Source organism: Scheffersomyces spartinae (genome assembly GCF_019049425.1).
Source record: "Scheffersomyces spartinae strain ARV_011 chromosome Unknown scaffold_11, whole genome shotgun sequence".
Taxonomy (NCBI): Eukaryota; Fungi; Ascomycota; class Pichiomycetes; order Serinales; family Debaryomycetaceae; genus Lizanozyma; species Lizanozyma spartinae.
This window is the reverse complement of record NW_025065058.1, coordinates 242,029-269,314: the sequence shown is the minus strand read 5'-3', so window position 1 is coordinate 269,314 and position 27,286 is coordinate 242,029. Positions and strand designations below refer to the sequence as shown.

Below are 27,286 nucleotides of genomic sequence, written 5' to 3'. Positions count from 1 at the left end.
GAGAATTGACACGATGGACTAAAATCAGGCTTGATTACTCAGACATTGTGACTCATGTTTCAATGGTGTGATTAAGGAGATGAGGTTTCTTCAAAATGAGCTATATTAGTCATAGGGCATTGCGCGTATATGTGTCGGCTTCTGACGGGAAGGGCAGGTGGTGGAGACACGAAGCACAAAATTGGCGGGGCGGACGGCAATTTGGTGCTTTGAAGAACAAAATTGCCTGAACCGTCAAGCTGTCACAAGGCATCCCAATAAGATGGGTGGCAGGTAATGAGCGGGGTGCACACAGTTGGAGGAAAACCGTTGGGGGGCTTCCGGAAATAGTGGTATGCATCTAAGTCATCTCCGACTTAGCAATATGTCATCTTGAACTCTAACTGTCTGCATAGTATATATATAAATATATAAATATACATATATATATACAGAAAGTAAGCAAGCAGGCAAATATATATATATATATACGTATAAATTAGTACTACTATATTTTTCATTTTCATTGGCTGTTACATCATAAATTATTGTCACGCATAGTCCGAAGAGATGACAGTACCAGAACAAGAGTACTTTGAAGCTACTCACAATGAGTTCCGCAGTGACACCTTCACTGTTCCTACACAACTGATGATGGCCAAAGCAATGACTAATGTCACTTGGGGGGATTCTGTTTACAAGGAAGATGAAGCTACTTTACAATTAGAAGAGATGATGTGCCAAATGACTGGGAAACCAGCAGCCCTCTTTTGTGTTAGCGGTACATTATCAAACCAAATTGGTTTAAGAGCACATTTATCATTACCACCTTATAGCATTCTTTGTGACCATAGAGCCCATGTATTCTTGCATGAAGCTGCTGGGTTGGCTACGCTTTCCCAAGCAATGGTTCATCCAGTGATACCAGCTAACGGGAACTATTTAACCGTGGAAGATATAATGGAGAATTATACTCCAGATGATGGTGACATCCATGCTGCTCCTACAAAGATAGTTTCACTTGAAAATACTTTACATGGAATAATTACTCCTTATGAGGAATTGGTCAAAATAAAACAATTTTGTAAAGACCACAGTTTAATTCTTCATTGTGATGGAGCCAGATTATGGAATGCCAGTGCAGCCACTGGAGTTTCTATTGCAGAATACTGTTCCTTATTTGATAGTGTTTCGCTTTGCCTTTCAAAGAGTTTGGGAGCGCCTATGGGCTCTATTTTAGTTGGAGAACCCCAATTTATAAACAAAGCTAACCATTTCAAAAAGCAAAATGGTGGTGGTATACGGCAAGCTGGGTTTGTATGTAACATGGCCATGATTGCTATCAAAGAGAACTTTGAAAAATTGGAGATTTCACATCAGTTTGCTAAACAAGTTGGTGATTTCTGCATTGCTAATGACATTTATTTGGAGAGCCCTGTTGATACTAATTTTGTGTTTATTGACTTGAAACGTAACAACATGAATGATATGGTTTTAATTGAGTATGCACGGGAAAATGGGCTTAAGTTAATGGGTGGGCGTTTAGCTTTCCATTTCCAATTGAATCAAGAAAGTGTCGACCGTTTGAAACACGTTTTGTATCTTACCAAACAGGAAAGTATTCGTAAACCATACACCAAGATTATTCCAGGGAAGCGCATGTATAACTATGATGCCATCAGCACTAAATAATTAAATACGCTCATGATGGTTAGGACAAATGATTCCATACGAGCATAAATTCAATACCTCATTTTTCGCAACCTCTCTAAGTCCATTCTATACGAAACACGGAAAAACTTAAACACATGTCGCATCACGTGACACGCATTTTTGTAAAGTAATCTTTTCATTTGGGTTTTAAGAAAATAATAGGCAAATCTGTGTGTTTGTGTTCAGGTACAAGTTTTATATATACTGCGCTACATAATAGTAGTCAACACAGAAGTGGTTGCTGGTATGTTCCAGCCGTGCAAAGAGATAGGGCTCTGTTATAGTATCACCTTTTTCCGAATATGCACTTGTATTACCGCGGAAAAATTGTGACACAAAGAAGTTCCTCGGATTTATGGAAAAAAAAAGAAACCTTACAAGCCGTCTATCCCCTTCTAATTATGGATAAGTTCTATGGCCAACTTTGGTGAAATATTTAACAAGCATTTTTGATTGTGAATCAATTCAAATGGTAAAATAGAATGATAAGCTCATAGATCTTGATCAAATCTCATGAGATAATTTTCAGGATTGCATAAGTACAAATATTCGCTGCATGCAGAGTTATAAGCCCTCAACGTATTTGTATGTAGTGTGACCTAATGGTAGCACCATTTTCTTTTAATGACGAACGGCTATACGTACAGTTAACCGGATATCATAGAAAAAAAGTAACACAATTCTATACACACGAAATACCCACACTTGGCGAAGAAAACATAATTTTCTAAAGATAGCACGATATCAAAAAAGAGCCGGCTCATACTAGTGGGATCTCCCAAAATACACACTAACCACGATGATAGCACATTACGGGTGACGGAGTAATTGAATGGGTTTGAATTTTCAATTGATCTCAGCTCCTCTAAAAGCCGAAAACCATTATGTTGTGTAAACAGCAATGCACTTGGCATACATGACGCATTTGGAAAATCGCGCTTAAACAAACATTCGCACCAAGTTCCCGGGAACTAGATAATGCTAGATGCGGCTTTAGTGACTACCATAGTGCCCCCTAGAAAAACACCATATATATATAAGCATGAGATCATCCTATAAGAGAATAATATTTTTGATAAATAATTATATTAATCATAATTGAATTAACTTAATTCAATATGTCTGAATATCCACCAATAGATAGTATATCATTAGCATCCGATGCTGACATCGAAGAAAGTGCAGCAGTTTTCGCTCCCAATGCATTGGCAACCTCTAATGATGATGCGATGTCGGAATTATCTAAACTTGATTCACGCTATACAGTTGGAAACCACAGCGGGAAAGAGGCTTCGCTTCGGGCAGTCCGTACAGAAACTCGCAAGACATTACATAATTTAGGGTTATCTGAAACTCCCACAAGAACAGCAACTCATGTCCCTGTTGATAATCCAGTGTTCCCCGAAGAATACACTTTGGAAACGGAAACAGGGTTGGTGCCTCTTGAAGCATTAGAAGAATTAGGTAGACTCAAATCAGTGACATCGAAAAAAAATCTAGCCAAACTTACTACTGCATTATCTGCACAAGGTGATCATCGCTCAAGCAGTGAATCACCAGAATCCTACGCCGATAAAGAACATGTTGAAAGACCGAGTACTCAATTGGATAGACAATCTACTCGGGCATCTATCTTGGTTGAAAATACCGGTGAAAAAGAAGAAATCGATTCGGAAGTCCAATTAGTTACCTTCAAATTAGATGACCCTCAAAACCCTCAAAATTGGCCAATGTGGTACAAATGGCTCCTAACATTAGTATTATCCGTTTACGTGGTTGCAGCAGCATATGGAAGTGCTTGTCTTGCTGGTGGTCTTTTCACCGTTCAAGAACAATTTCATGTTTCTGCCGAGGTTTCCAACTTAACCGTTTCATTAATGGTCATAGGTTTTGCCGTAGGTCCATTATTATGGGCTCCACTTTCAGAACAAATTGGTAGAAGGCCCGTATATTTTATCTCATTTGGTTTGTACACACTTTTCAATGTTCCATGCGCAGTCGCAAAGAATATTGGCACAGTTCTCGTATGTCGGTTCCTTTGTGGATGTTTCGCAGCCAGTGCATTAACTAACGTTGGTGCTTCATTGGTTGATATCCATAAGGAAACAAGAGGTGTTGCCATAGCCATGTTTGCCTTTGCACCATACACTGGACCTGTTATTGGAGGTTTGGTCAATGGGTTCATTTCAGTCGGTACAAGGCGTTACGATATGATTATTTGGGTTAACATGGCTTTTGCAGGTGTCATGTGGATTGCTGTATCATTAATTCCTGAAACTTATGCTCCAGTCATCTTGAAAAAGAGAGCTAAATCATTAAGAAAGGCAACCGGTAACCAGAATATCGTGACAGAACAAGAATTGTCTCCAATGACATTCTCACAATTAGTTAATGATTGTCTTTATCGTCCATTACGGTTTTGTGTTAATGAACCCGTGTTAGTATTGGTGTGTGGATTCGTGGCTTTGATTTATGCCTTACTTTATGCATTCTTCTTTGCATATCCATACATATTCAACACTCTTTACGGTTATGAAGATAACTTGATTGGACTTATGTTCATTCCAATCATTATTGGTGCCGGGTTAGCCTTAACCACAACCCCTATCTTGGAGAAGCAATATGCATTGATCTGCAAAAGAAGGAAACCAGAACCTGAAGATAGATTAATAGGTGCCATGATTGGGTCTCCTTTCCCATGTATTGCTCTTTTCATCTTGGGTGCAACAAGTTATAAACATATCATTTGGGTCGGCCCTGCATCGCTGGGTATAGCTTTTGGTTACGGTATGGTGCTTATCTATTATTCTTTGAACAACTATATCATCGATACTTATGCCAAATATGCTGCCAGTGCTTTGGCCACAAAGGTGTTCTTAAGAAGTGGTGCAGGTGCTGCGTTCCCATTATTCACCACTCAAATGTACCAACGTTTGGGTTTACAATGGGCTAGTTGGTTATTGGCTTTCATTTCATTGGCCATGATTGCAATTCCCTTTTCCTTCTACTATTTAGGTAAAGGTTTAAGAGCTAAATTGTGTAAAGAAGATTATACCATTTAATATTATTTAATATATATACTTTAATTCAATCTAATAGACATGGTACGAGTTAACATTGAAATCTGATTTAACCACTTCAGGCTTATGGTTGGTTTTCTTAAGTAACAGGCTAACATGATCCAAGTTAACACCAGTAAGAGACTCCATGAATCTACCAATCTCAATGTTCTCATGGTTACCGGATAACCCATCATAAGCTCCATTATGTTTCAATTGCTCTTCAATAGCAGGAGAATTGGTATAAGCGTAAATGTTAACATCAATAGCTGAATGACCATGAGTTGACCATCCCAATTGAGCACGAACACTAATCATGTCATTAAGAACATACATTAATTCGTTAACATTCATAATATTGGTCATAATACGATCAATATCCGTTTGAGTCCAATCAGTAATCCCCATTAAATTTTCAACCACTTGCTTGGTGATATAAGATGTCAAAGCAGGAGTATCGTCTGAACTTTGGCTTTGATAATAATCAAAAAGCAAATGAGCCAAAAATTCACCAGAATGAGTAGAATTCAACAACACTTCAGGGTACCAAAGATAATCTGGATAAGCAGGAGATACTTGTCTACTTAAAGCCAATCCACCAGTTTCGTGATCACTAGTAGAAATAGCTACGGTTTCCACATCAGTGGAATCAATAAATTTCATAACCTCTTGGAAAACAGTATCATAGTGCAACACTTCTCTTGCTTGGCCAGCAGGATCATTTTGATGACCAAAGAAATCAATATGGGACGATTCAATCATCAAAAAGAACCCCTTATCACTATCCTTGGTAGCTTCAGCCAAAGCATTTAAAGCGACCTTAGCTTCCTCTGCTAATGAAGGGAAATGTTTAGGAGAACGGTCAATTTCATAAGGTAATTCTCCATCAGATAACAAAGCCAATAATGGTAAAGTAACATTATGACCTTCATTCAACAGATCAAATTCTTCCCTCGTGGAAACATGATTCCAAGTATCAGAATATTCTTTAACCAAATTACGACCATCTGCACGACAGTTACCATTATAATGACAACCTCCACCACCAATCATCAAATCTACCATTCTACCCAAGGGATACTCACCAATCTGTTGTTGAGCAATCATATCCTCTTGGTATCTATAATCAACATGAGCGGAGAAGCAAGCAGGTGTAGCATCTGTAAGTCTGGTAGTAACCACCAAACCTGTCATATACCCTTGTAACTTTAAGGCTTCCAAAATGGTACCACAGGGGTTCTTTTCAGGGTCGACACCAATAGCTCCGTTATAGGACTTCAACCCACATGCAAAGGCAGTGGCTCCAGCAGCAGAATCAGTTACAAAGGAGTTATTAGAACGAGTTCTAGAAGTTCCAATAAAATGTTTATCTATAGTTAAAATGTCATCGATTGGTAAGCCATCCCTAAATTGTCTAAAGGATCTGGCTAACCCAACAGACTGAGGACCCATACCATCTGTTACCAAGAAGATGACGTTCTTCTTCTTGTTGACATCAACTTTGGGGGAGGTGGCACCACCAGTTGCTGGTTTCCATGGACACAAGAATGCAAGCACTATGGCTACAACGAGCCCTACTTCTAATAATAGTCTCCATGTGAAGGTGCGAGTCTTCTTCTTGGAGTTGTAGATTCCCCCCAATAAGGCGGAGTCTTCGTTAGAGCCGGTCATTGTATATACTCAGTAAGGGGGGGTTAAAGAAGAGTAGGTATGTCGGAGATTAAATTAAGATCTTAGCATTAAGCTTTATATACAGAGATCATGACTACATGTTTATGTAGGAAAAATGTCACGCGTTTTAGCACGTGACAAAATATTGGCTGTATGAGTTTTAGTTTGGTTTAACGTTTACGTAATCTACTTATAACTCTTTTCCTTCATTAATCATCATTCATTACTCAATAATTCCTAATACAGACGTATGACTTCATTCCATATGGGCTCCTTCTCCATACCTTTGATTTTCATGAGCTTCTCTTCTCGAAAACATCGAAGATCATTTAGATACCCAAAGAGTTCATTGTGGCCATCATTTGATGCAAGATCATATTGTGAGGACCACAATATATTCTCAAGGGCATTGATCACCATATACATGGTGAGTTTATTGTCTTCTTCCATGTTATTCACATCGAGTGATGATAACTTATATTTAATGGAAACCTTCTTCAACAGAGAGAGTAGTTTCAGTTGCGTACCATTAAGGTTCAACTCTGTGTTAATCCGGGATTGAACTGCTGTATTAGATACAATCGCCAAGAATATCTGTTGTAAAATGTTTAATTCGTCCTTATGTTGTATTAATGCCTCCTCACATATGACCTTACTCTTTTCCTGAGAAGATTCCAAGATAAGGAAAGTAGACTTTATGTTGTCAAGTTGACGGATATAATAGATTTCGTCAAATTGCTTGATATATTCAAAATAGAACTTCCAGAGAATTCGCTCATAAAATGGCAATAATGAATGGGTTTCAAGAGCTGGCGCATAATATTTGTTGAAATTTGCTTTCAAATTCTTGATAATCATTAAAGGTTTACCCCAATCGTAGTACTTCTTCAAAAGAACAATGTCAAATTGAACATAATCTATTTCTTTCCATTGTAACCGGTCGTGACTGTCACGTAACAGGGTTAGTTTCACTGGAATCTTACCCTCTTGAAGCGAGCAGAAGTTCCGATTCAAAACAAGCTCCATTAACAACTTAAGATTAAGTTGATCATGAAAGTAAAAGAACTGTAAGATCTCAATAAGACGTCGTTCGTTCTCAACTGTGCCAATATATCTCCCCACTTTCTTCGGCAGAAGTGATAACAACGTGCTATTATCTGCCACTCTATGTAATTTGATTCCCAGCAAAAGGTTTGTGACATATTTCTCTCTTGTTTTCTGATTGGGACTTTTTATTGGTGACGGTTCGTGCTCCACTTGGAATCGTTCAACAGCACTTCCCTGAGTCAAATTTTGGAAAAGTGAAGGCTGGAATGCCGTCGTAGAGTTTGTTGCTTGTTTCAGCTTCGAACCTTCATCGTTCTTATCCCGTGAAAGAAGATTAAGTGCATCTGCTAAGATCATACTATCCTTAGAAGATGATGATGACTTTCGACTGAGACTACGAACAATCGTCCGAAACCTGATTAGTCTCATCTTATTATATCCTCCGCTTATATACACCACTAGAAGAGGATATATCGAAGTGGAAGTTTTGGTACCAGCAAGGAAGCAAAGAGGAAAGAATAATATTATTACGGCATACATTTGAATTGAGGTGTGGCCATCCTTATTCTCCTTCGCTCATAATCCTGCATGTAGACCACTGTACTAGTTTACTATGGACTGACAAGCTTCAACTGTTCTATGGTAACTCTTTGGAAGCATAAGGTAGTTAAACCTAATGTCTTCGTCCAGTATGTAAGCCACAGGGGAACCAGAAACAAAGCTGCCCAACAAGGGAGCGTTCAAGTGCTTGGAGTAGCGGACCAACTCGCCAAAACGTTGGAAGATCTCTTGATACGACAACGATTGATTGGCAACTGATAAATAGGTGGTTCGACGAACTGTATCGATGAATTTAAAAGTTATTCCACCTTGCAAACGACTGGAGTTCTTCCATTTGAGTAGTAGAACAAATAATGGGAAGAAGTCAGCAAATATCACAGTCCATTCCATGAGAAATACTATTGATTGTAAGACAACATGTAAGACGAAAAACATCAAATAGAATGCAAATACAGTGGGTAAAAGAAAGATGGCCATCATGAAAAGTAATGTTCCCAATAAAAGACGGTCAATTTCAAACCTATCGCCATGCATATCAATATGGTCAATTCTTTTCCGTAAAACATTGTATTTCTTCCCTCTGAAAAGCTGGAATAATGATTGGATAACTGCAATTTGTTTGCTGTAAATCTTAGCTGAACAGTAATAAAAGCAATAGATATGGAATGTAGTGAATTTAACGGTATCCATTACTGCACAAATAAGAAATGACATTCCCAATATACAAAGCATTCTTAATACTCCGAGTAAGATAATAGATACTGGCCGCCATGCTACCCACTGAAAGATATGTTTGAGAATGAAGTTCCAGAATGTGATAGTCCAAAGATACAAGTCCCCCATAAAGTTGCCCAATTCATTATTAAGTTTGAACCCAGCAGGATGATTATAAGACACCCAAAAAGCCAACGAGTATAATCTAACATATAAGACATCATGAATAATAGTGTTACAGATGAAGTCTGCAATTTTTGCAAGATGAACAACAGTTAATCGATAGCATGTAAGACCAAATATTATGTCATTAGCAATTAACCAAAGAGAATTGTATAGATTAATGTAATTGGAATTATTGACATTCAAATTGGTGTTGAATTTGGGGATATTAAGCTGTTCAAAGAGCTTCTGGGAATGCCGATTATCATAATAAGACATGAATTGAATAGGGAAATAATTCAACTGTTTCAAACGAAGATCCAATTGCTTCAACACCAGAGAATAATTCACAGGTTTAAAACCATTGATATCAAAATTAATGAGATCTATCCCCATTATGCAAGCCATTTGAGTCACGAGTACTAACTTTATCAAGGTCTGGGTAATCAACAATCGTAATCTGGCAACATAATGTTTTGAAGTCGACTGTTGAGGATTTATAAGATTCAAATCCTTGAGCCATTCTCTATAATGATTACGACTAAAACGTACTCCATTCAATTGGTCCAACACTGCCTCATCAGAGATTGAACAAGAATAAGAAGTAGATGCTGTGATAAAACTAATGGAGTTATCCATATCATAACTTTGTAGTTTACCATTAAGACTTCTATGATACATCCGAGGTTCTCTATTGGTATGTTGAAGCAATATAGGATTTATGGAAAAGTATTCCAAGTTTCTAGCATTAGGTGGATTGAAAAGGATAAAGGAGCATGAGTTATGAGTATCTTCAAGTACCGGAAACCGAAGACTTAAGCCAAAATAAAAACTCAAAGAACGATGAAGACCTTTACCACCATGCAAGTATCTCTGTAGTTCATTTAATTGATTAGAAGATGAAGATTTGATTTTGTAGGGCTGAGAATGAATGGTACCTACCACCGTTAATGCTTTAAGTTTAGAAGGTAATTGATCCCAAAATTGAAGTATACCAGGGCTACTGATCACAGTAACCACTATAGCCACTTGGTTATCTATCCAGAACCCCAATAGATACAGTTCTGGTAGCGTGTGAGCCTTTCGAAGCATATCCTGAGGGAAATAAACTTGATAATTAATCATTTCTGGTCACATTCAATTCAGTGTTCAGCAAAACTATCACGACGAAGATACTGGGAGCTATTATTGAAATGACGGACACGGAAACCACCAGATTTCAGTAAACCAAGATGTTGAAGCTCACTATCACTATGAGTGGATTCGAATGCGGATGATGCTCTAAATCTAACAGGTGACAATGATAATGATATTGATAACGAGGCTGAGGTGGATGGTGATATCGATTCTTCTAATGATATGTCACAATCTGATACAGACGGGAATGGTGATAATAATGAATCTAGTGGTATGGGTTTAGATGATGAAGATGATGAAGATGATGTAACAACCTTCTTAGTATAAGGATTAAGTATTCCGTACACTACAGCGTAATGGATGATAATATATACAAGACTTAAAAGACCCACAACTCCCACTAAACGTATACACACAAGATATGACACTCCTTCAGTGTTCATACTACTATGTGTATATTGGAGGCAGTTGTAGGTTGTTACGGTTAGAGCACACATGCGGCGCAATTAAAGTACAATATTATCAAAGCGCGCTACCATTATATTTGGAGAAACGCATATAAGGGCGCGCTACCGTTTCCTACAGGAAGTAAGCAGAATGGTAGTTTTAAATATCTATTCATCCGATTAATCTGTATTAAAGTATAGGTGTAGTTGCTGCTTCTTGTAGTTTATGTTTGACAATAACCAATAAAACCATAAAACATGCCAATATCCCACCAATACCCACAAATAACCAACCAGGATCACTATTTTTCAATAACCATTTATAAGCAGTAATGAATACTATGGGGACAATTAAACCCGAAACATTTTTAACCAATGAAATAGCAGCAAACAATTCACCAATTTTCAGCTCGGGATAATGCTTAATTATAGTAGAATTAATATTTGGAGCTGCCAAGGCACCCATAGCCATAATTCCAGAACTGACAAGAAACGCTAATGTAGTGGGAGCAAATTTCATCAGAGTTAACCCTAAACATTCACAGAATAATCCAAAAATTATAAAACTAAAATCAATCATATCAAAATTCTTCTTGTTGATTTTGAAACCAAGCATACCTTGAAAGATTTGATGATTAATTAAGGGGAAAAGTATAACAAGAACAATAGCTCTTGCAGACCCTTCAACTGCTAAAAGATGTCCTAAGTCTGTTTGAGTCCAATGGAAATGATAGATCCCATAAAGAATAAATATGGATTGAATACCCATAGCCATTGCAGTAAGGAAAGCATCAATAACCACCAATGCTAATACTGGGAATTGATATTTCTTATAGTCGGCTCTTTTGTCCACACTTATAACGTCTTTAGAAACCCGGAGCAAGGATAATGGCTTAACAAAGTTTAATTGAACGAACCAGCGTTTCCACCAAACTTCCTTCTGTGGTGGAGTCAATTCTCCAACCAACCCACTTCTAATTGAAAGTGAGGAGTGGGACATTGATCGAGATAATCGACGACTTTGTTCTCCTCTTGATTCAGGAAGAATGAAAATAATAAATGCAAGTAACATCACAAGGACCAAGAGTTCAAACTTCAATGGAAGAAATTCGTAACGTTCAATAGTGATATATTTAGGTGACGTTGTAATATTATCCAATGATGCCTTAGGTGTATTTTGACCTGATTTGATTAACAAATTCCCAACGACTGGACCTAAACTGGCACCCAAGAATAATCCCGCAATGGCTAACCCGAGAGAATAACTTCTTTGATGTGGTTCAACAACATCACTAATATAAGCATTGCAAATACTAATCAATGCCAATCCTCCACCACCCAAGTTCATAATAACCTCACATAAAACCATGGGGACAAAATATAACGAATCATAATGAGACATCAAGGCAAACTTTAGAATTCTCCCAAGCATTACAAAACCAACGATGATAATAATACAAACCTTTCTTCCATAAACATCTGAAAGTGGACCCATTTTACCGGAGGCAATCAAAGTGATGATGTTCAGAGAAATTGAAGTGGCCAATGTCAAATTAGACATAAGGATTTGAGTATCTTGGGGTGAACAACTTCTATTCCCATTATTTGGATCAAGAAAGCCAGCTAACTTGGACAAATAATTACAGGCTAATTTATAGGTTATTACTTGACGAGACAGTTCAGCACCTAAACCAGCAAATGTTAACGAGAATGCCACAATCACAACCATATAGGGAGAGGGTCTTGAATACCAAGTTTTCTGTTTATTACGTTGTCTTTGTTGATTGGAGAGCCAAGCATGATGACTATCATGATCTAGAAGTTCAGGTTGAGTATCTTCTTGTTCGGGATGAGTGAGATGGTCATAGGCTACTTCCACAGCCGTTTCAAAATTAGTATCGATATCTGGATTGATCGGAGTTGAGGAGATTCCTCCTAATAAAGGTTCTTCATCTTCTGGAATCGTTGCCATTATCAATGTGATGGAGCGGAGCGGAGCTAACCTTCAATGTTGGCACACAAATGGCCGAACAGTTTGGTTTACTCAAAATAAACTGAGTGTAGGGGTATATATATATATCTTTATCTGAAAGATTGGGACTTCTTTTTATGCAGCCTAGGAGATGAGTGGCACTTGAATAGTGCAATAGAAATATGGACTCCGCCAATATTCGGCGATAAACCCAAAGTGGAAAGAAGGAGAGGATAAAGGAACTCAGATGCGCGGAGCTAAGCTGCTGGCGGAACAAAATACCTATAATGGAAGTCAAAACTATTTGGTGTCTTGGTGTCTTGGTGTTGTGGTGTTGCTGGCTATCTTGTGTTTAGGTTGGGCTGAAACAACAACATGTGCTGAAGCCGAGGCGTAAATGTGAGAACGGGTGAGAACTTTGCATCTCCAACAGAAATCAAAAAAATGGCGTTCCTCGGAATGGAAATAACCATAGACATTTGGGGCGGACAATAGCTGGGCATTGTGCAGGAGAAACCGGGTGCTTTTACTTTGTCTCGTGTGCAAACAAGCATTGTACAGGATTCTTATCAGGACAAAACTGACATCAAAGTAAAGTCAGCAAGAGATAAACAGACAAAATTTAGGACGTTGAAAGAAATAATTGTAAATCTAAACGAAAGGGTAAATCAATTCCATTAATAAGCAATATAACTTTGATCAATTGATTTGCCCTATTCGTTAGATGCTTATTTGTATTCAAAACAAGGCTAAATGTATCTGGATCTGGGACCAAAAGAAACAACATCATGAGATGACGTACTGCATACAGAAATTCCAAACCATTTCTTTTTGATTATATACCGTCTCAACCAAAGATCGTCACAAGGTTTGAAAGAGCAGAACATGACATGACAAGGATTGAGGATATGGGGTGATAGCTTTATCAACGAATATTATAGTACTAAGTGAGTAGGATGGTGCTATCTCGTTAATTGAGTTATTAATAGCAGTAATTTGATGTATCTGGTGCTGATAAATATAAGAATTAATGAGTGCACACGACTCTCACTAAAACCAAAAAAAAAAGGAAGACCCCAGTTTCTTTTTCACTTCATGACTAACCATAACACAAAAGGTGTTTTTGCAATGACTCCAGACAGTCTACTAGTAGTAAAAAAAAGCATCTAGCGAAGACCTTACTGTACCAAAAGATATATAGGGTATTGTTATTCCCATAAATTTCATAAATTTTTCTTCATCTCGTTCTTTCTTTCTTCTTTCTGTTTTCAACTTTTACTATTAGTTTACTTAATAACAAACAGCCATTGAGTTGTTTACCACCAGAACATACAATCTACTATCGTATAGTACAATTATCTACACAATCAATACTATACTAATAATATACCTATAGTATATTTACGTTTTACTATATCAGAATCCATTTGATTACATAATTGTTTTCTGCCATACAATCTTATCAGTCGCGCATATCGATTTCCTTACTCCTTATCGATAAAAGGGAATATTATTATTAAACTACCCCTTTATTATTATTATTATTATCATACTCAATGATTCATCAACCCATAGCGGCTGCTCCTAAATCATCACCTTCAACTACTTCACATCCTTCAAACCTTTCAAGTGTTAGGGATGTACCAATTTGTCTAACTCCTACGCATTCAGATTTACATCCTCAAAATAACACAAACAAAACCCCCACTAATAGCAATAATAATGCTAACCCCGGTGATTCTCGGTTTACGCCCCTGCTTTTAGCAAGCCCTTCCTCAACTTCTGCTACACTTGCTAAACCTTCTCAACAGCCACCTTTGACTTACAAACAATTGGCATCTTCATCTTCTTTGGCTTCTGTCCTGTCTCTGACAACCATCACAAAGAATTCTCCTTCAAGTTCAAATACAATTTTATCACCCCCATTATCTCCATATCACAGGTCTGGTTCAGATGTTGAAGAATTGAAATTATCACCTTATGATGTCCCCTATCAACCTCCTACTGAAGAAAAACAAACAGTTTCCCCTTTACCATCCTTCCTTAATACCTTGGATCCTTTTCCAGTGGAAGACTTTTCCAATTATAGGTTAACTATCAGTCCATGGGGTTCTTCTAAATCTATTTCTGGAACCTACAAATCAAAACACTTGAACTTTTTAGATCAATACGGTTCTCTCGGAGGCCAACAAATTGCTGCTACTTCCTCACTACTGACGACTACCACAAACTTGCCTCTTAGATACTTGGACCGTAAGTACAAGAGAAGATGGAATAACAATTCGGACCTGGAATCTGATTATGCTAGTGATAGACCTAGAACCAGAAGAGTTGTGAAGGAGCTGTCACTTCCTGTTTCTGATTTGGATACTCCTAGACCTGTTTCTGTTCAATCTCATTCTGTAATTAGTCCTAAAGTTTCAGGTGGTGGTGATTTTGCCACTCCTCCTCCTGCTAAAAAGAGAAGAGCTCCAGTCCGTGATTATTCACCAATTACTATCCAACAACAACTTTTAATTGATGAATCTATTCCAGATTACTCTCCTTCAACAGACACCCTTCCTAATAATACCAAATGTCTTAAGGTTGAATGGAAAGGACAACCAATGGATTTACGTTCAGATCCTAATTTGTCCAAACTTCACCCTGCAGAGGTGGTTTTGGCTTCAACCTTGAGGTTACCTTGTAATGTTTATTTGGATCTGAAACGTCGTTTATTCTTTGAGAAGGTGGAAAGGTTGAGACATGGGAAACAATTTAGAAGAACTGATGCTCAGAAAGCTTGTCGTATTGATGTTAATAAAGCTCTGAGATTGTTTGCAGTTTTTGAGAAAGTGGGATGGTTAAATGACGACTTGTTTGTCAAATATCTTTAATTATGCGGAAGCATTTTCTTTTGTTACTATTATTAATATCACTATATCCGCCATACTGATCTAACCCGGAATTAGAGGGATTGGGATGGTACCACTCATTTGGATAACTACATTTTTATTATTATTGGATTAGAGAGAGAGAGAGAGAGAAAGAAAGAAGAATTGTTTGGACTTCTTCTTCATACGGTTAAGAATTAGAGAGCTAATAGCTTATTTGGTGAATTGAATTGAATGGAATTGGGCCATATTACGAATGGACCACTGGCTGAAAATGGGTACCATTCTGTAAAACAGTACATTATTTGGGTTATGGTAATCTGGTTGGGAAATTTTATTGTATTGTGTCAAATAAGCTAGGGTGTTGCACTTGTTATTATTTATTGGTTAAATTCACAGGGTTATATAAATCGTGGTGGTTATATTTTTTTTATTATTATCTTTATTGTTATTGATTGTTATTGATTGTTATTAGAACGTTTTTTTCATTCATATATATATGGTTAATATGGATGCACCTTGTTTACTTTTATGTTGTCAATAATTACTGTAACGGGTAATTCACCTTCTATATTTGTACTCGGAATTAGATTCTATCGGGAAAATTGTGTACCACCCCCCGGAAAAATTATTCAAATAGACCTCGGATAACTTGTAACTATGATCCAGGAGTAAGTGGGGGAAGTGGGGAGATGCTGGTGGTACATTGTGAATTCAATTACTATTTTGTCATTATTTTAGCCATCCAAAGAGTGGCTGACTTTAAGCGATATGTAAAAGTTGCACTTACAAAAGTGCTTATTCTTCCGTCTCTTAACCGTGCATTATTTGTTTGAGCGTCTGTTGATATTTTCGTTCGCAGGGTAAACAAATGTTCCCTTGCATATGTAACAATCATTAGCATTGTCTATATAATAACAACTGTAGTTTATTGTTGTGGGTGCTAATAATATTCTTTGAAACATTATTGTTCACAACCTTGGTTTTCTTGTCAATATAAACAACCCTCGTGGCTATAGTATATGTTTCTTTCAATCTCCCCGCTCTCCACCCCTCTTTGATAACATCATTTATTTATTCCAGTTTATATCTAACTTATAGCACAGTTTGCATGTAATTGGCCTAGCAAGTTAGTCTTGAAAGTATTATACTTTACAAAAATATTACGGGGAATCCATATGTGGGACCGAGTGCTTTACCGATTTATATGCACGCCTTGCAGCAGAATTCATTTTTTCCCCTGGTACCTGAATAAGCAACAAGCAAAACATGACATGGGGACCAAAAAATATTCCTTCTCAGGACGATTGAATTTTCCATGCCTTAATTATAAGAAACACACTAACCAAATATAAGCCCACTCTAAGAAGACGATTTATAAAGACATATTTCAATTGACCTTTATAGATGTAAATTGGATGGAATAATCGATTTTCTCCTAACGTTGGCTCAAAATTTGCAGGTAAATATTCAAGCTTTATCAATGCGATTTCTATAGCTGGTTTGTGGCTGTTTTGAAAGTGATGCGGTTTTACCAGCAATACATAGTAAAATTGAGCGGTGGTATTCAAGTTAGTGTCGTGTTTCCAAGCGGGAAAAGTCAATAAGGTAATTTTACCCGATAAAATTGTAATTATTATACCATTCGGATATAGGGATATTTTGTATTTGAAGAATTCGAATTTGCCAAAGCCTAACTTGTGAACCAAAGAATAAATCTTATACTTTATAGGCAGTTTCTATTGTTTAGGAATATGATAAACAAATAGTCTCCCGATAAAAATTATGAGGTAAAGTTGATAATTGGCGGCTATATAATTTAATCATTTGAACGTCTTCCATATTTTTAGGGTTTCAATAATTCTTCTAATCCGTGCGGGTTTGTTTTGCATTTGGTTGCACCCCTAACTTTTGTTACACAATCTGCCCGGTAAACTTTGTAAGTCTACATTGTGTATGTTTGAGATAATATGGGTTTCCAGTTGCTTGCAATAAATCAACAAATAACTTCACGTTTTTCGGATCAAATGATAGGACGAAAGGTTAGATAATAAAAAAGGGTAGAAATCTCATGGACCAGGCGGCTTGAAGGAGAACCTTCAAAAATAGAAACTTTTCATGAATAGAATACATGCCATCCTGTTCATTGGTTCCAGAAAGTGTAGCACATTGGCATGTTTAACCTTTAGTGCTATCGGATGCTAAGTAAAAGTCCGCTCCCAATATGGTTAAGAGAAATATGCCTCACCTAAACGCTGCTGTAAGCGATGCTTCCACTGTGGGAATGTATTGTTTTTCCTGGTTTTGTGGCATTCTTAACATTGTTTTGCTTTGGTTTGTTTGTGTTCTCATCGATCATATATATCGGACTATTATTCCCCTGACATGGACAAAAGCAGGTACCACAGGAGATTTAATAATAATAAACGCTATAGACTTGAGGAACAATTTTTTCCATCAATTTCCGTCCGGATTTTTCCTTGTTTAGTTTTGGCCTTTTTATATTCAAAGTTTGCTATTCCTATATTTGTGCTTTGATATTGACTGTTGTCAATCGCTATCACATTCTGTTTTTAAAATTTATGGCTATTTTTTTCAGGTATCCCAGTATCACATCACTTTGCATTGTCCACTTTTACTTGACAGGTTTTAACATAGACGAGCACGACACAAAAACCTATTGTATTTAAATCTTGGAACACAAGCCCTAAGGCTAAAACGGAATACGAGAAAAGTTGATTTCGTTGCTTCTTAAGGAAATCATAACAAATAACCAACAAACACTTCAGATTCTATCTTTAATATTAATCTCCTTCATTCCTTCCTTCTTTGCCTGCTACAAGTTTGATGCGAAACACCTTGACATGGATCCACCACCACACCATCAGTATCGGTACCCACGTCCGTCGCAAGCACCGCCACCACCACCTCCACAACAACAACAGCAGCAACAACTGAAAAATTACTCTTCAAACAGACACCATCGTTATTCTAGTCATGATAATGATTCAATGCAACAATATCTGTTTCAACTGAATAATAATTCTCTGTATTACCCAGGAGATGGTATGAGTACCCTGTCAAATCTATACCATGAACAACCTCAAGAGGAATACTTGTCTACAAGTTTTAGATCTTCTGGTTCTCACATGCCCATGTTCTCCGACAATGAAGACATATTTGCAACAACAGGAAATACATCGGTTATCAATGAATATGAACAGACCTCATTCCAACTGGAAGACTATTTCAATGATCCCCTGTTCATTAAGCAAGATTGCAATGATATTGTAAGCACAAGTGGGGGGAACAGTTTGCATCAAAGAAATTCAGGTGGATTTGCTAATGTCAGTCTTGACTTTACCCAACAACAATTGCCTAATTCCCAGCAAAGAGCACAATATCAACAGCAGCATCAACGAAGTCATCTGTACTCGCAAAACCGCCGGGCTAGAGGTAATTCAAGAGCGCCTCCACCTTTGAGGCCACCGCCTTCAAACCCACCTCCATTAGCACCTCAAATGTCTGGTCATCCACCAAATCAACCACCTCCACCACCACCTCAGTCGCATGCTGTGGCACCTTCTCTACATCCACATGGCTCCAACCATCGTCAAGCAATGATTTTCAAGGAACCAATACATTTTGACGTGCCAGAATACATGGCAGAAGTTAACAGTGAATATTCTGGAATGAATGAAAGTAATGCTGCTGATACTTCCCACAGTCTTCACCATCAGCAACTGTTTGACGATTTTGATAGACAGTTTGATGAACTAGATCAGCAGAATCAAAGTGGTTCGTTGATGTCTCCTATTGGAGGTAATGAGCAGCAGTATATTACACCCAGACACTCTTATGATTTGTCTTTATCGTCGGCATGCTCCGTAGGTGTGTTCCCTCCGCAACCCCAATTTGCACCTTCTTCTGGTCACAACTCAATGCTTCAAGAATCACCAATCTTGCAATCACCCATGAATTTCCCATCTCAGAACTGGCTGGCTCATTCACTGGCAAATTACCATCATCAGAGAAACAGCAGTTTATTCAGTCATCATAGGCATAGCAGTCTGTTGAGTAATGGAAATTACTCCCATAGTTCAATTATGTCGCAACCAGTGGGTCCTCCTTCTCTGCAACATAAGCAACATCAACATCAGCCTCAGCATCAAGTCCCAACTGCAAAGAAGGAAAAGAGAAACTCACAGAACAACCAAAACCAAAACCAAAACCAAAATCAGTATCACTTTATTAATTATGAAGCAGCAACAATTGGGCTTGGACTTGGTCTCCAACTGCTGTCTAATTCATCTTCCAAGCATCTATCAAGCTCAAAAGCTCAAACACCCTCCAGAGGTCAACCGGCTGTTAAAGGACCATTTATTGTAAACACTCCTACTTCATTACAAAAGCAGCAAGAGCTCCAAGAGAAAGTTGAAAATCCAAGGCATAGTGGTGTCCCTCAAGTTGCGGAACAGAGTACACCTTTGGAAAGTCGTAACCCTGTTATCAACAAGGCCATTGATAAAGTTGAAAGCAAGACCAGCTCTCTTGATACGCAAGCGTTTGAGGATATGTTGAGTTCTTTGATCCGGGTTCCTCTTATTAAACGGGAGCATTCTCCTATGGAAGAGGAGATCACTGCTGATGACTTCTTTAAGGCATTGGAACTAGATGATCAAGATTTCTTTGCAATAGAGACGTCTAGTTCGTCTAATCTAACTTCCAACTCGTCAACCTTGACATTGGCACAACAACAACAGCAAAGTTCCCAAACCCCTCCTCTACTGTCTATTCATCAATTACATCAACAAAACCAAACGGCCACCCAACTCCAGTTTATACCTCTTCCACCTTCAATGCCTTCGCTGTCACTGCAACCATCAACCACGCCAACTCATCACAAATCACAGTACACGTTTATGACTAAATTGCAACTGGATGGGTTCACACCACCTGGATCAAACAAAATGTTGAGGACCAAAAAGTCTATGCCCATATTATCAAGCTCCACGTCAGTTAGTGGTTCCATTAACAAGAAGTCACTTAAGAAGTCACAATCATATTCCAAGCTTTTAAATAAGAGACATAGCTCTACATCTGTGTCGCCTTCTACATCGGCAGGACCCATATCAGAGTTAAGTGCACCTCCTGGTACTGCTGGAAGTATGAACCAACAACATTTGACTAATAAGGGAAGCTTTTCTCTTAATGAATGTTCGTCATCGTTTTCCGTTAGATCTTCTAATATCATTTTGGAGAACTATCATGGAAATTCCCATACAAGTGATAACGACTCTCTCGCATCAACTTTGGCCCAACCCCCACTGCATCATAACAGAAAATCATCACTATCTTCAGTTGGTTCATCAGGAACAGAGTATCCGTTTGTTATGACAGGACCTCCTCTTCCCAAGGAGTCCACCCACAAACCTTCGCCAATCAACACTCCACCCAAACATCTCAAGAACATGGAGTCTGGCATCTTTTCCTTCCAAGTGCAGCTCAATAAATGAAGATAAAGGGGTGCATCATTTTTTCGCAGCCTACATAGGTGTTTATGGACCAATGAATTAAGAGAACAGTGTATATACATAGATTACAGGCTATTTAATAGATAGTACCATAGTATTCATACGTTGTAAAGATCACTTAATAGATATATGTTGACACTCTCCATCCATTGAGCAAAGTAGATGACATGAGCTTATGATAGAAGCTCTGTTGATGGGTTTATGATGGAGTCATAACGGCATAGTAATTCTCCCTTATCTACGGTATACAATCCCATTCGTCTTGCGATAAACGAAGCTGTCGTTTGAATTTGTTACTGATATCACTACAACTCCACTGATCTACATAAAGCTGTACCCGTAGGTCGAATAAATAATGTACATTAGATAGCCATAAATATAACTTTTATCTATGAAATGATGAACCAGCTGGTAGACGCTTACAAATCACGATCTCTGGGAGCATAAGGCCTTTCATTGCCTCCACTCTCTCTTAAAAGTCTGTTAAAACCCATCTTTCCTTCATTACCATAAGCGAAGTATGTCAATGCAACAGGAACAACTCCCGCGAAAACAGCAATAAATAAACTGTTCTTCTTGGTGAATCTAAAGTTCTTACCAAGCTGCTCCTTGGCAGTGTTGAACTTCTGGAATGCTGGATCGGGCTTCAATGTGTGGGCCATCTTTGGTTATTGATTGATTGGTGATTGGTGGTAAGTAATGTTTCAATTCAACAAATTTTCATTGGCAGAACTTTCAATAATTTTTTTGAATAATCACGTGATATCGCACGTGACTAAAAAGGTGTATAGCAATTATTTTGACTTTGTTTCCTATACTAGAATATCTACAAGTATGGATGTTCTTATGACAGTATATCCTTGTATTAGTAGAAAGTGATTACCCTCCTTATTATTTCCTCTACCATGAACTTTATATAGCAAAACCCTATCGTTAACCCAATTACTCATTCATTGTACGTTGTAAGCATCTGTAGAACCTCCTTTAAGGCTGCTTCATCAGGCATCAAGTTACCGGGCAATTGAGTAGAAGCTCCATCAGAGGTATTGTGAGCTTTATTATTAGTGGGATGTTCGATGAATGCGTGTGATGAGATTGCTATATCTTTACTAACCACCAAGAATGATTTCAAATCTGTGTATAAATCTCTTGAATCAGGCATAAATTCTAATCCCTTGATACCTCCTTGAGTAGCATCTCGACTAAGAATAAGTTTATAGAATGCCGTTGCCTTTTCACCCAAATCTTTGACTTCTGCAATCATAAAATTAAACAATTCTACTATATTTTCATTCATGGGTTGTTTGTGGTAACTTCTGTTTGCATCGTTGTAAGCAGATATCACTTGGCGTAGTTGACGCAAAGCTTTAACGACTTTTTTAGCTCGTTTGATTTGAGCCACTAGAACCTTTCGAATTTGTAACTCCACTTCGATATCTTGTTTCAACAGCTTCAAATGGTTATCAAATTCATTCAATTGTTTTTGATCATATGGCCCATAATCAATTCCCTGTTGATGTAAAAGTCTAATGTAACCTTCATCTAATAGATCATACGGAAGAGTAAGAATGTTCCGTAACGCATACAATTCAAGCTTATCGAAAGAACGATCTACTTTATTTTCAAGTAGCGTTTCTAATTCAGCAGTACCTCTAGCTATTTCTTCTTCAGTATATATGTTTTCTGAAATGTTACTCAAGATCAACCCATCATCATCCATCAAACTTTGGATCTCGTTATCTTTAGCTGCTTTCATTTCCTTTAAATAGTGTTCCATGGCCTCCGTACATTTGTACAATAACGCATTAACGGCATTGATCACATCATCAATGACTCCAAGAGGATGATACCCAAGATGTTCCGTAAGCACTTCGTTTATCCGTTCGACTTTATCTGGATCATTATGGGGTTCTGATTTGTCTTCAACTGTTACATGCACAGGTGAAGTCGTGTTTGTTTTTCGTTTAGAAGACATAATAATACAGTGTATTAGTAACGTACACAGTCAATACCATATACTATAATACAATCTAATATAGTGTAGCAGCACAATCTAATACAGTGGAGTACCACTGGACCCTATACGTTTGTTTATATTTTTCTGACCGCGACTGGTACAGAATACCCAATTAGGAAGTCTATGCCGCTAATCTTGTGTCCCACTCTATCCCTGCGAAAGATCAAAGGAATAACCCTAACTGTGGTAGTAATAGCTTAGAAAAGTTGATATAGGACCCACTGTGTTAGTCTCAGCTACAAGTAACTCCGAAAAGTTATTCCGAAAAGCAACTCCGAAAAGGGCGTGCTATTGCTAGACCGTGTCGAGCCCTAAGCCGAGAGTCATAAAGACGTGAGTACGTATACGTGAGACGTGATACAAGTCTGTCTAAACATCAAGGAACGTCCGATTAAGGTAGTTGGGTCCATTGCTACTACTCATAAGAACAAGCATCCACTATTACACATTATAGTTTGTTAAATCATCCATCCAGGTACCTATTTCACTAAGTTTACCAGTAACGGTCTGTTATATTGCTCACTACAATGAGTGGTAAGATAGATTCTCTTGACGCTAAGATCGTCCAGTATCAATATGCTATTATCCAATTGCAAATCTACATTCCTCAGATTAAAGAGTTCCAGAAATCATTGCTTCTGAAACCAAATCAGGTCCCATTAATGCAATATATTGTGGTGGCTATCCAACAACTCTTTCTGATCAGTGAAGGTCCTTTCAATGCCCGACTTAAACTGCTTCTGGACTATGGTTTGTTCAAGCCACTGTCAGTGACTGTTCCAGCCACAGTTTCTCATGTTCCTTATGATATCCAAGATTTGGCCGTGGTCCCTCTAAGTTCCGTTCCTTCCAGTACCCAGGCTTTTAAATGCTTGAAGTTATTGGAATTATTATGTCAGAATTGTTTACATGCTTATCTTGCAAGATTACACCAGGCAAAGTTGGCAAAATTAGAACAAAGTCGTATGACTGATGATCCTCAGTTGAAATTAGAGACTATCGACCAACAAATGGACGAACTTGCAACATTTTTGAAAGAGAAATTGTTTAATGATAATAGTATGTTAGATTTGAATGATTTGATGTTTGAGTTACCTCCAGATCACGAGACTTTGAATTCTGATGCTACTTATGTTGAAGCCACCCTTATTGATTTTGATATGAAAATGCTGTACTATATTTCTAAAGTGAAAAGTATAGTGGAAGATACCTTAAATGTAGAACTCACCAGACTCAGAAATATCCGTTCATTTTCATCTCCAACTGCTCAGATTAATTATTTGAGCCAATTGCCTCATGCACATTTAACAATGCATTTGATTCTTGCTTTGACTTTAAGGTTAAATGAGATATACAATATAACCAGAAGATTCGGAAGACAAATATATTTCCCCAATGCTCAACATCTTTATGATTCCAAATTGATATCTCAAACGAAGAACCCCACCTATTTCAAACTGCATGTATTAAAGGACTTTGATGAGTTGGCAAATGCTAATAAGAAGAATGGAACTTTAATTGCAACCATCACAAGATTTATTCGGGCTAATTCTGAATTCGAAGTGAACGCAAAGAATGTCCTTAATATAACCAACATTTTGAATCTGGCTCATTCAATGATTGTTACATCTCTAACTTCCATTGAAGAATTTAGAAATTATTGGATTTATGCAGAGGTAAAGTTTAGAAAGGCACATTCGATTCCTAGAAAGAATTTGGCAATTATTCATCAACAATTTAATCCAGCCCCTCCTCCACCATCACAACCATCACAACCACCATCACAACCACAACCACAACCGCCAAAGGTGTCTTCATCAATATCTCCAACCCTGAGTCGACCACAAACAGATGATAGTTCAATTACCACTAAAGAAAGCTTGGATTCAGCTACACAGCTTCCAACTATCATGACTAACTTAACGCAACCATATAATTCCGAATCCAGTCTAGTTGATTTGCAGGAAACTGGAGCACATAGATCTCCAACTACGGCTGAATCTATAAATGCCAGTAGTGCTTTAATTGCCAAACTATTTAATGATGATCACATTCAAAGTATTGAATCCGATTTCAAAACCCTTGATATTAAGAATCAAGTGAAATTGAATACTCCTTCAGGAAACAGATCACGTTCTTCTTCACAATCAAGTGTTAACAGTAATGGGTCTTTAAGCAGAAGGTCAATATATGGCACATTAAACTCCCCATCCTCAAGCAAAAGAAGTAGCTTATACGCACAAAAAAATGGTTCCTTAACTAATTTCCCTACGACTGAATATTCTTCAAGCTCAAGCTCACAGGCTCCACCAACTGTTGGCAATAGAAGAAGAGCAAATTCCCAACCAATCAGACCTACATCGATGTACGTTACATCATCACCACCAATAATGCAACCCAAGTCTCATGCGGCATCCGGAGCAGCAGCAGCGTTGGTCAGAAATATGAACAAACAAGATGTCAATGCACCTGCCACAAACACGGCTATTGTAAGATCATCTAACGGGATGGTTAGAAGGTCACCATCGTTGACAAAGAAAGCACAAGCTGGCACTCAAGGAGCAAATCAAGTCTCACCCTTGGCCCATAAGATACAACCATTCAAGAAACCTGCAAGACCCAGTGTGGTAGAAGAAGAGGGGGAACAAGTGAAGCCTGCGGTTCAAAGAATGACTGCCAACCAGAGATTACAGCAGCATTTAAAAAATGCTTCTCAGCAAGGGTCATTAGTGACACAGCAGAAGGAGCAATTGAAGTCAGTCACTGTTGATGTGAGTGAATTGTCCCAGTTGAATATGAAAAGATACACTGAACAACCTCCACTGCCACCGCCGCCACCACCACCACCACTACAACAACAACAACAGGCATCTGTGTCTCCCAAGAATGGTGCAAGCGTAGCTGAAGTTTCACCAGGAAAGATAACCAGACTGCAAATGACTAAGATCAATACTCACAAGAACAGCATGAACATGCATGGAGAAGAGGGAGGACCACTTTCTTCGTCATCGACTTCTTCCACGCCATCTACGATCAGCTACATCGGAGATAAGGTCCGCTCTCGAAGTATTCTGGTCCTGGAAGATGGGAGCTCTGTTGTTAAGAGAGTCCGGTTTATTGGAGTACCCCAATACTCTGAAGCAGAAGATGCACCTTCGAATTATGCACAAAAGATTCTTAGAAACTTTGCCATGCTTCGGCCGGGGAAGCCAAGTCAACAGAGACTGTCTTTTGCTCAGAAGGAGCATCTTTTGAAGAAGGAAGAAAGTATTTCATTTAGGAAACAGCTTCATTCTAATGTTCCAAGTTAAGGAGGGGTCGGTATAGGCTATTTACACCAAAAGACCCTAACACCACGATGTTACACAAAACCCGTACTCATCGCTCCCAAAAAAAATTATCAACGGTGAAGGATCTTAAACCTATCTCTGAGAACAACTGTTGATCTTACAGGTCATTTACTATTGCACGATGGCTACTGTTGCTAAGAGAAGTCTTAATGGATTCGGGGAAGGCACATTCAAAAGAAGAAAAAGTTTGGTGATCCCAAAGAGCACCAACCCTAAGAACGACGAAGGAATCTCTGAATGTTTCCACAAGTTCAGCACAGCCCTATATGTATCATTGGCCCCCTGTCATCTTAATAACCCTATTAATGGGATCAAGGCCCAGCATTTAGATCCTATGGTGATGACCTATTTCGGTAAAGCACAAGGAGTGATTTTATCATATTCTAATATACAATTATCTGGAGACAATAGAGGATTTGATGTGGAAGATAATGAAATAACCATAGCTCAAATTGAAGGATCGTCCCCATTTACATTCATGTGGATAACTGTTGATTTTTTGGTTTGGAAACCTCAACTTGGAGATGTTTTAGAAGGATACATATACATGCAAACTGCCTCACATCTTGGGTTATTGATCCATGATACCTTTAATGCATCTATTAAGAAATACAACATTCCCAACGACTGGAGCTTTATACCCATTCAAGAAGATGAGATAGAAAGCAGTGAAGAAGATGGGGGGAAGTTCAAGACTTTTGGGTATTGGCAAAATGAACATGGCATTAAAGTTGAAGGTAAATTGAGGTTTACTATTAAATCAATTCATTCCACTGGGAAGGTTGTTTCTGTTGAAGGGACTTTGATTGAACCTGGTGAAGAACGGGAAAGTCAACCGGTTGCTAGAGAACGTCGTTCTTCGATAGCCACCACCAATCAAAATGCTCCAAACTCTCATACTAAATTTGATGATGAGCAAGAAGAAATTGCTGTATCTAAAGTAGATGATGATATTCCTGGGTATACTAAAGATAACGAAGATGAGGACGTTATCAATGAATCATCAGAAGATGAAGAAGATGAAGAAGATTCAGATTAGTTATGAGCTGGC

At 38.1% G+C, this 27,286-nt stretch overlaps 10 protein-coding genes across 10 annotated transcripts; 5 read left to right on the top strand and 5 right to left on the bottom strand.

Moving 5' to 3' along the window:
• Positions 1-549: 549 nt before the first annotated feature.
• Positions 550-1,671, top strand: GLY1 (Gly1p; the record flags this gene model as incomplete). Its single annotated transcript, XM_043191476.1, is given in 2 exon segments — positions 550-555; positions 571-1,671. 2 exon segments carry the CDS (start codon positions 550-552, stop codon positions 1,669-1,671), a joined length of 1,107 nt encoding a protein of 368 aa, XP_043049119.1.
• Positions 1,672-4,784: 3,113 nt separating this feature from the next.
• KQ657_000639 (uncharacterized protein) lies at positions 4,785-6,422 on the bottom strand (the record flags this gene model as incomplete). The annotated part of the gene is made up of 1 exon (XM_043191475.1): positions 4,785-6,422. One exon carries the CDS (start codon positions 6,420-6,422, stop codon positions 4,785-4,787), a length of 1,638 nt encoding a protein of 545 aa, XP_043049118.1.
• Positions 6,423-6,659: 237 nt separating this feature from the next.
• KQ657_000638 (uncharacterized protein) lies at positions 6,660-7,898 on the bottom strand (the record flags this gene model as incomplete). The annotated part of the gene is made up of 1 exon (XM_043191474.1): positions 6,660-7,898. The coding sequence occupies one exon, from the start codon at positions 7,896-7,898 to the stop codon at positions 6,660-6,662; it is 1,239 nt and encodes a 412-aa protein (XP_043049117.1).
• Positions 7,899-8,072: 174 nt separating this feature from the next.
• On the bottom strand, positions 8,073-10,031 carry GPI1 (phosphatidylinositol N-acetylglucosaminyltransferase; the record flags this gene model as incomplete). The annotated part of the gene is made up of 1 exon (XM_043191473.1): positions 8,073-10,031. The coding sequence occupies one exon, from the start codon at positions 10,029-10,031 to the stop codon at positions 8,073-8,075; it is 1,959 nt and encodes a 652-aa protein (XP_043049116.1).
• A 648-nt stretch (positions 10,032-10,679) lies between these two features.
• Positions 10,680-12,461, bottom strand: KQ657_000636 (uncharacterized protein; the record flags this gene model as incomplete). Its single annotated transcript, XM_043191472.1, has 1 exon — positions 10,680-12,461. The coding sequence occupies one exon, from the start codon at positions 12,459-12,461 to the stop codon at positions 10,680-10,682; it is 1,782 nt and encodes a 593-aa protein (XP_043049115.1).
• Positions 12,462-14,017: 1,556 nt separating this feature from the next.
• Positions 14,018-15,337, top strand: KQ657_000635 (uncharacterized protein; the record flags this gene model as incomplete). Its single annotated transcript, XM_043191471.1, has 1 exon — positions 14,018-15,337. One exon carries the CDS (start codon positions 14,018-14,020, stop codon positions 15,335-15,337), a length of 1,320 nt encoding a protein of 439 aa, XP_043049114.1.
• Positions 15,338-18,402: 3,065 nt separating this feature from the next.
• On the top strand, positions 18,403-20,850 carry KQ657_000634 (uncharacterized protein; the record flags this gene model as incomplete). The annotated part of the gene is made up of 2 exons (XM_043191470.1): positions 18,403-18,406; positions 18,443-20,850. 2 exons carry the CDS (start codon positions 18,403-18,405, stop codon positions 20,848-20,850), a joined length of 2,412 nt encoding a protein of 803 aa, XP_043049113.1.
• Positions 20,851-21,814: 964 nt separating this feature from the next.
• Positions 21,815-22,843, bottom strand: MTW1 (MIND complex subunit; the record flags this gene model as incomplete). The annotated part of the gene is made up of 1 exon (XM_043191469.1): positions 21,815-22,843. One exon carries the CDS (start codon positions 22,841-22,843, stop codon positions 21,815-21,817), a length of 1,029 nt encoding a protein of 342 aa, XP_043049112.1.
• Positions 22,844-23,412: 569 nt separating this feature from the next.
• Positions 23,413-26,196, top strand: KQ657_000632 (protein phosphatase regulator; the record flags this gene model as incomplete). The annotated part of the gene is made up of 1 exon (XM_043191468.1): positions 23,413-26,196. One exon carries the CDS (start codon positions 23,413-23,415, stop codon positions 26,194-26,196), a length of 2,784 nt encoding a protein of 927 aa, XP_043049111.1.
• Positions 26,197-26,356: 160 nt separating this feature from the next.
• On the top strand, positions 26,357-27,274 carry KQ657_000631 (DNA-directed RNA polymerase I subunit; the record flags this gene model as incomplete). Its single annotated transcript, XM_043191467.1, has 1 exon — positions 26,357-27,274. The coding sequence occupies one exon, from the start codon at positions 26,357-26,359 to the stop codon at positions 27,272-27,274; it is 918 nt and encodes a 305-aa protein (XP_043049110.1).
• Positions 27,275-27,286: the final 12 nt, after the last annotated feature.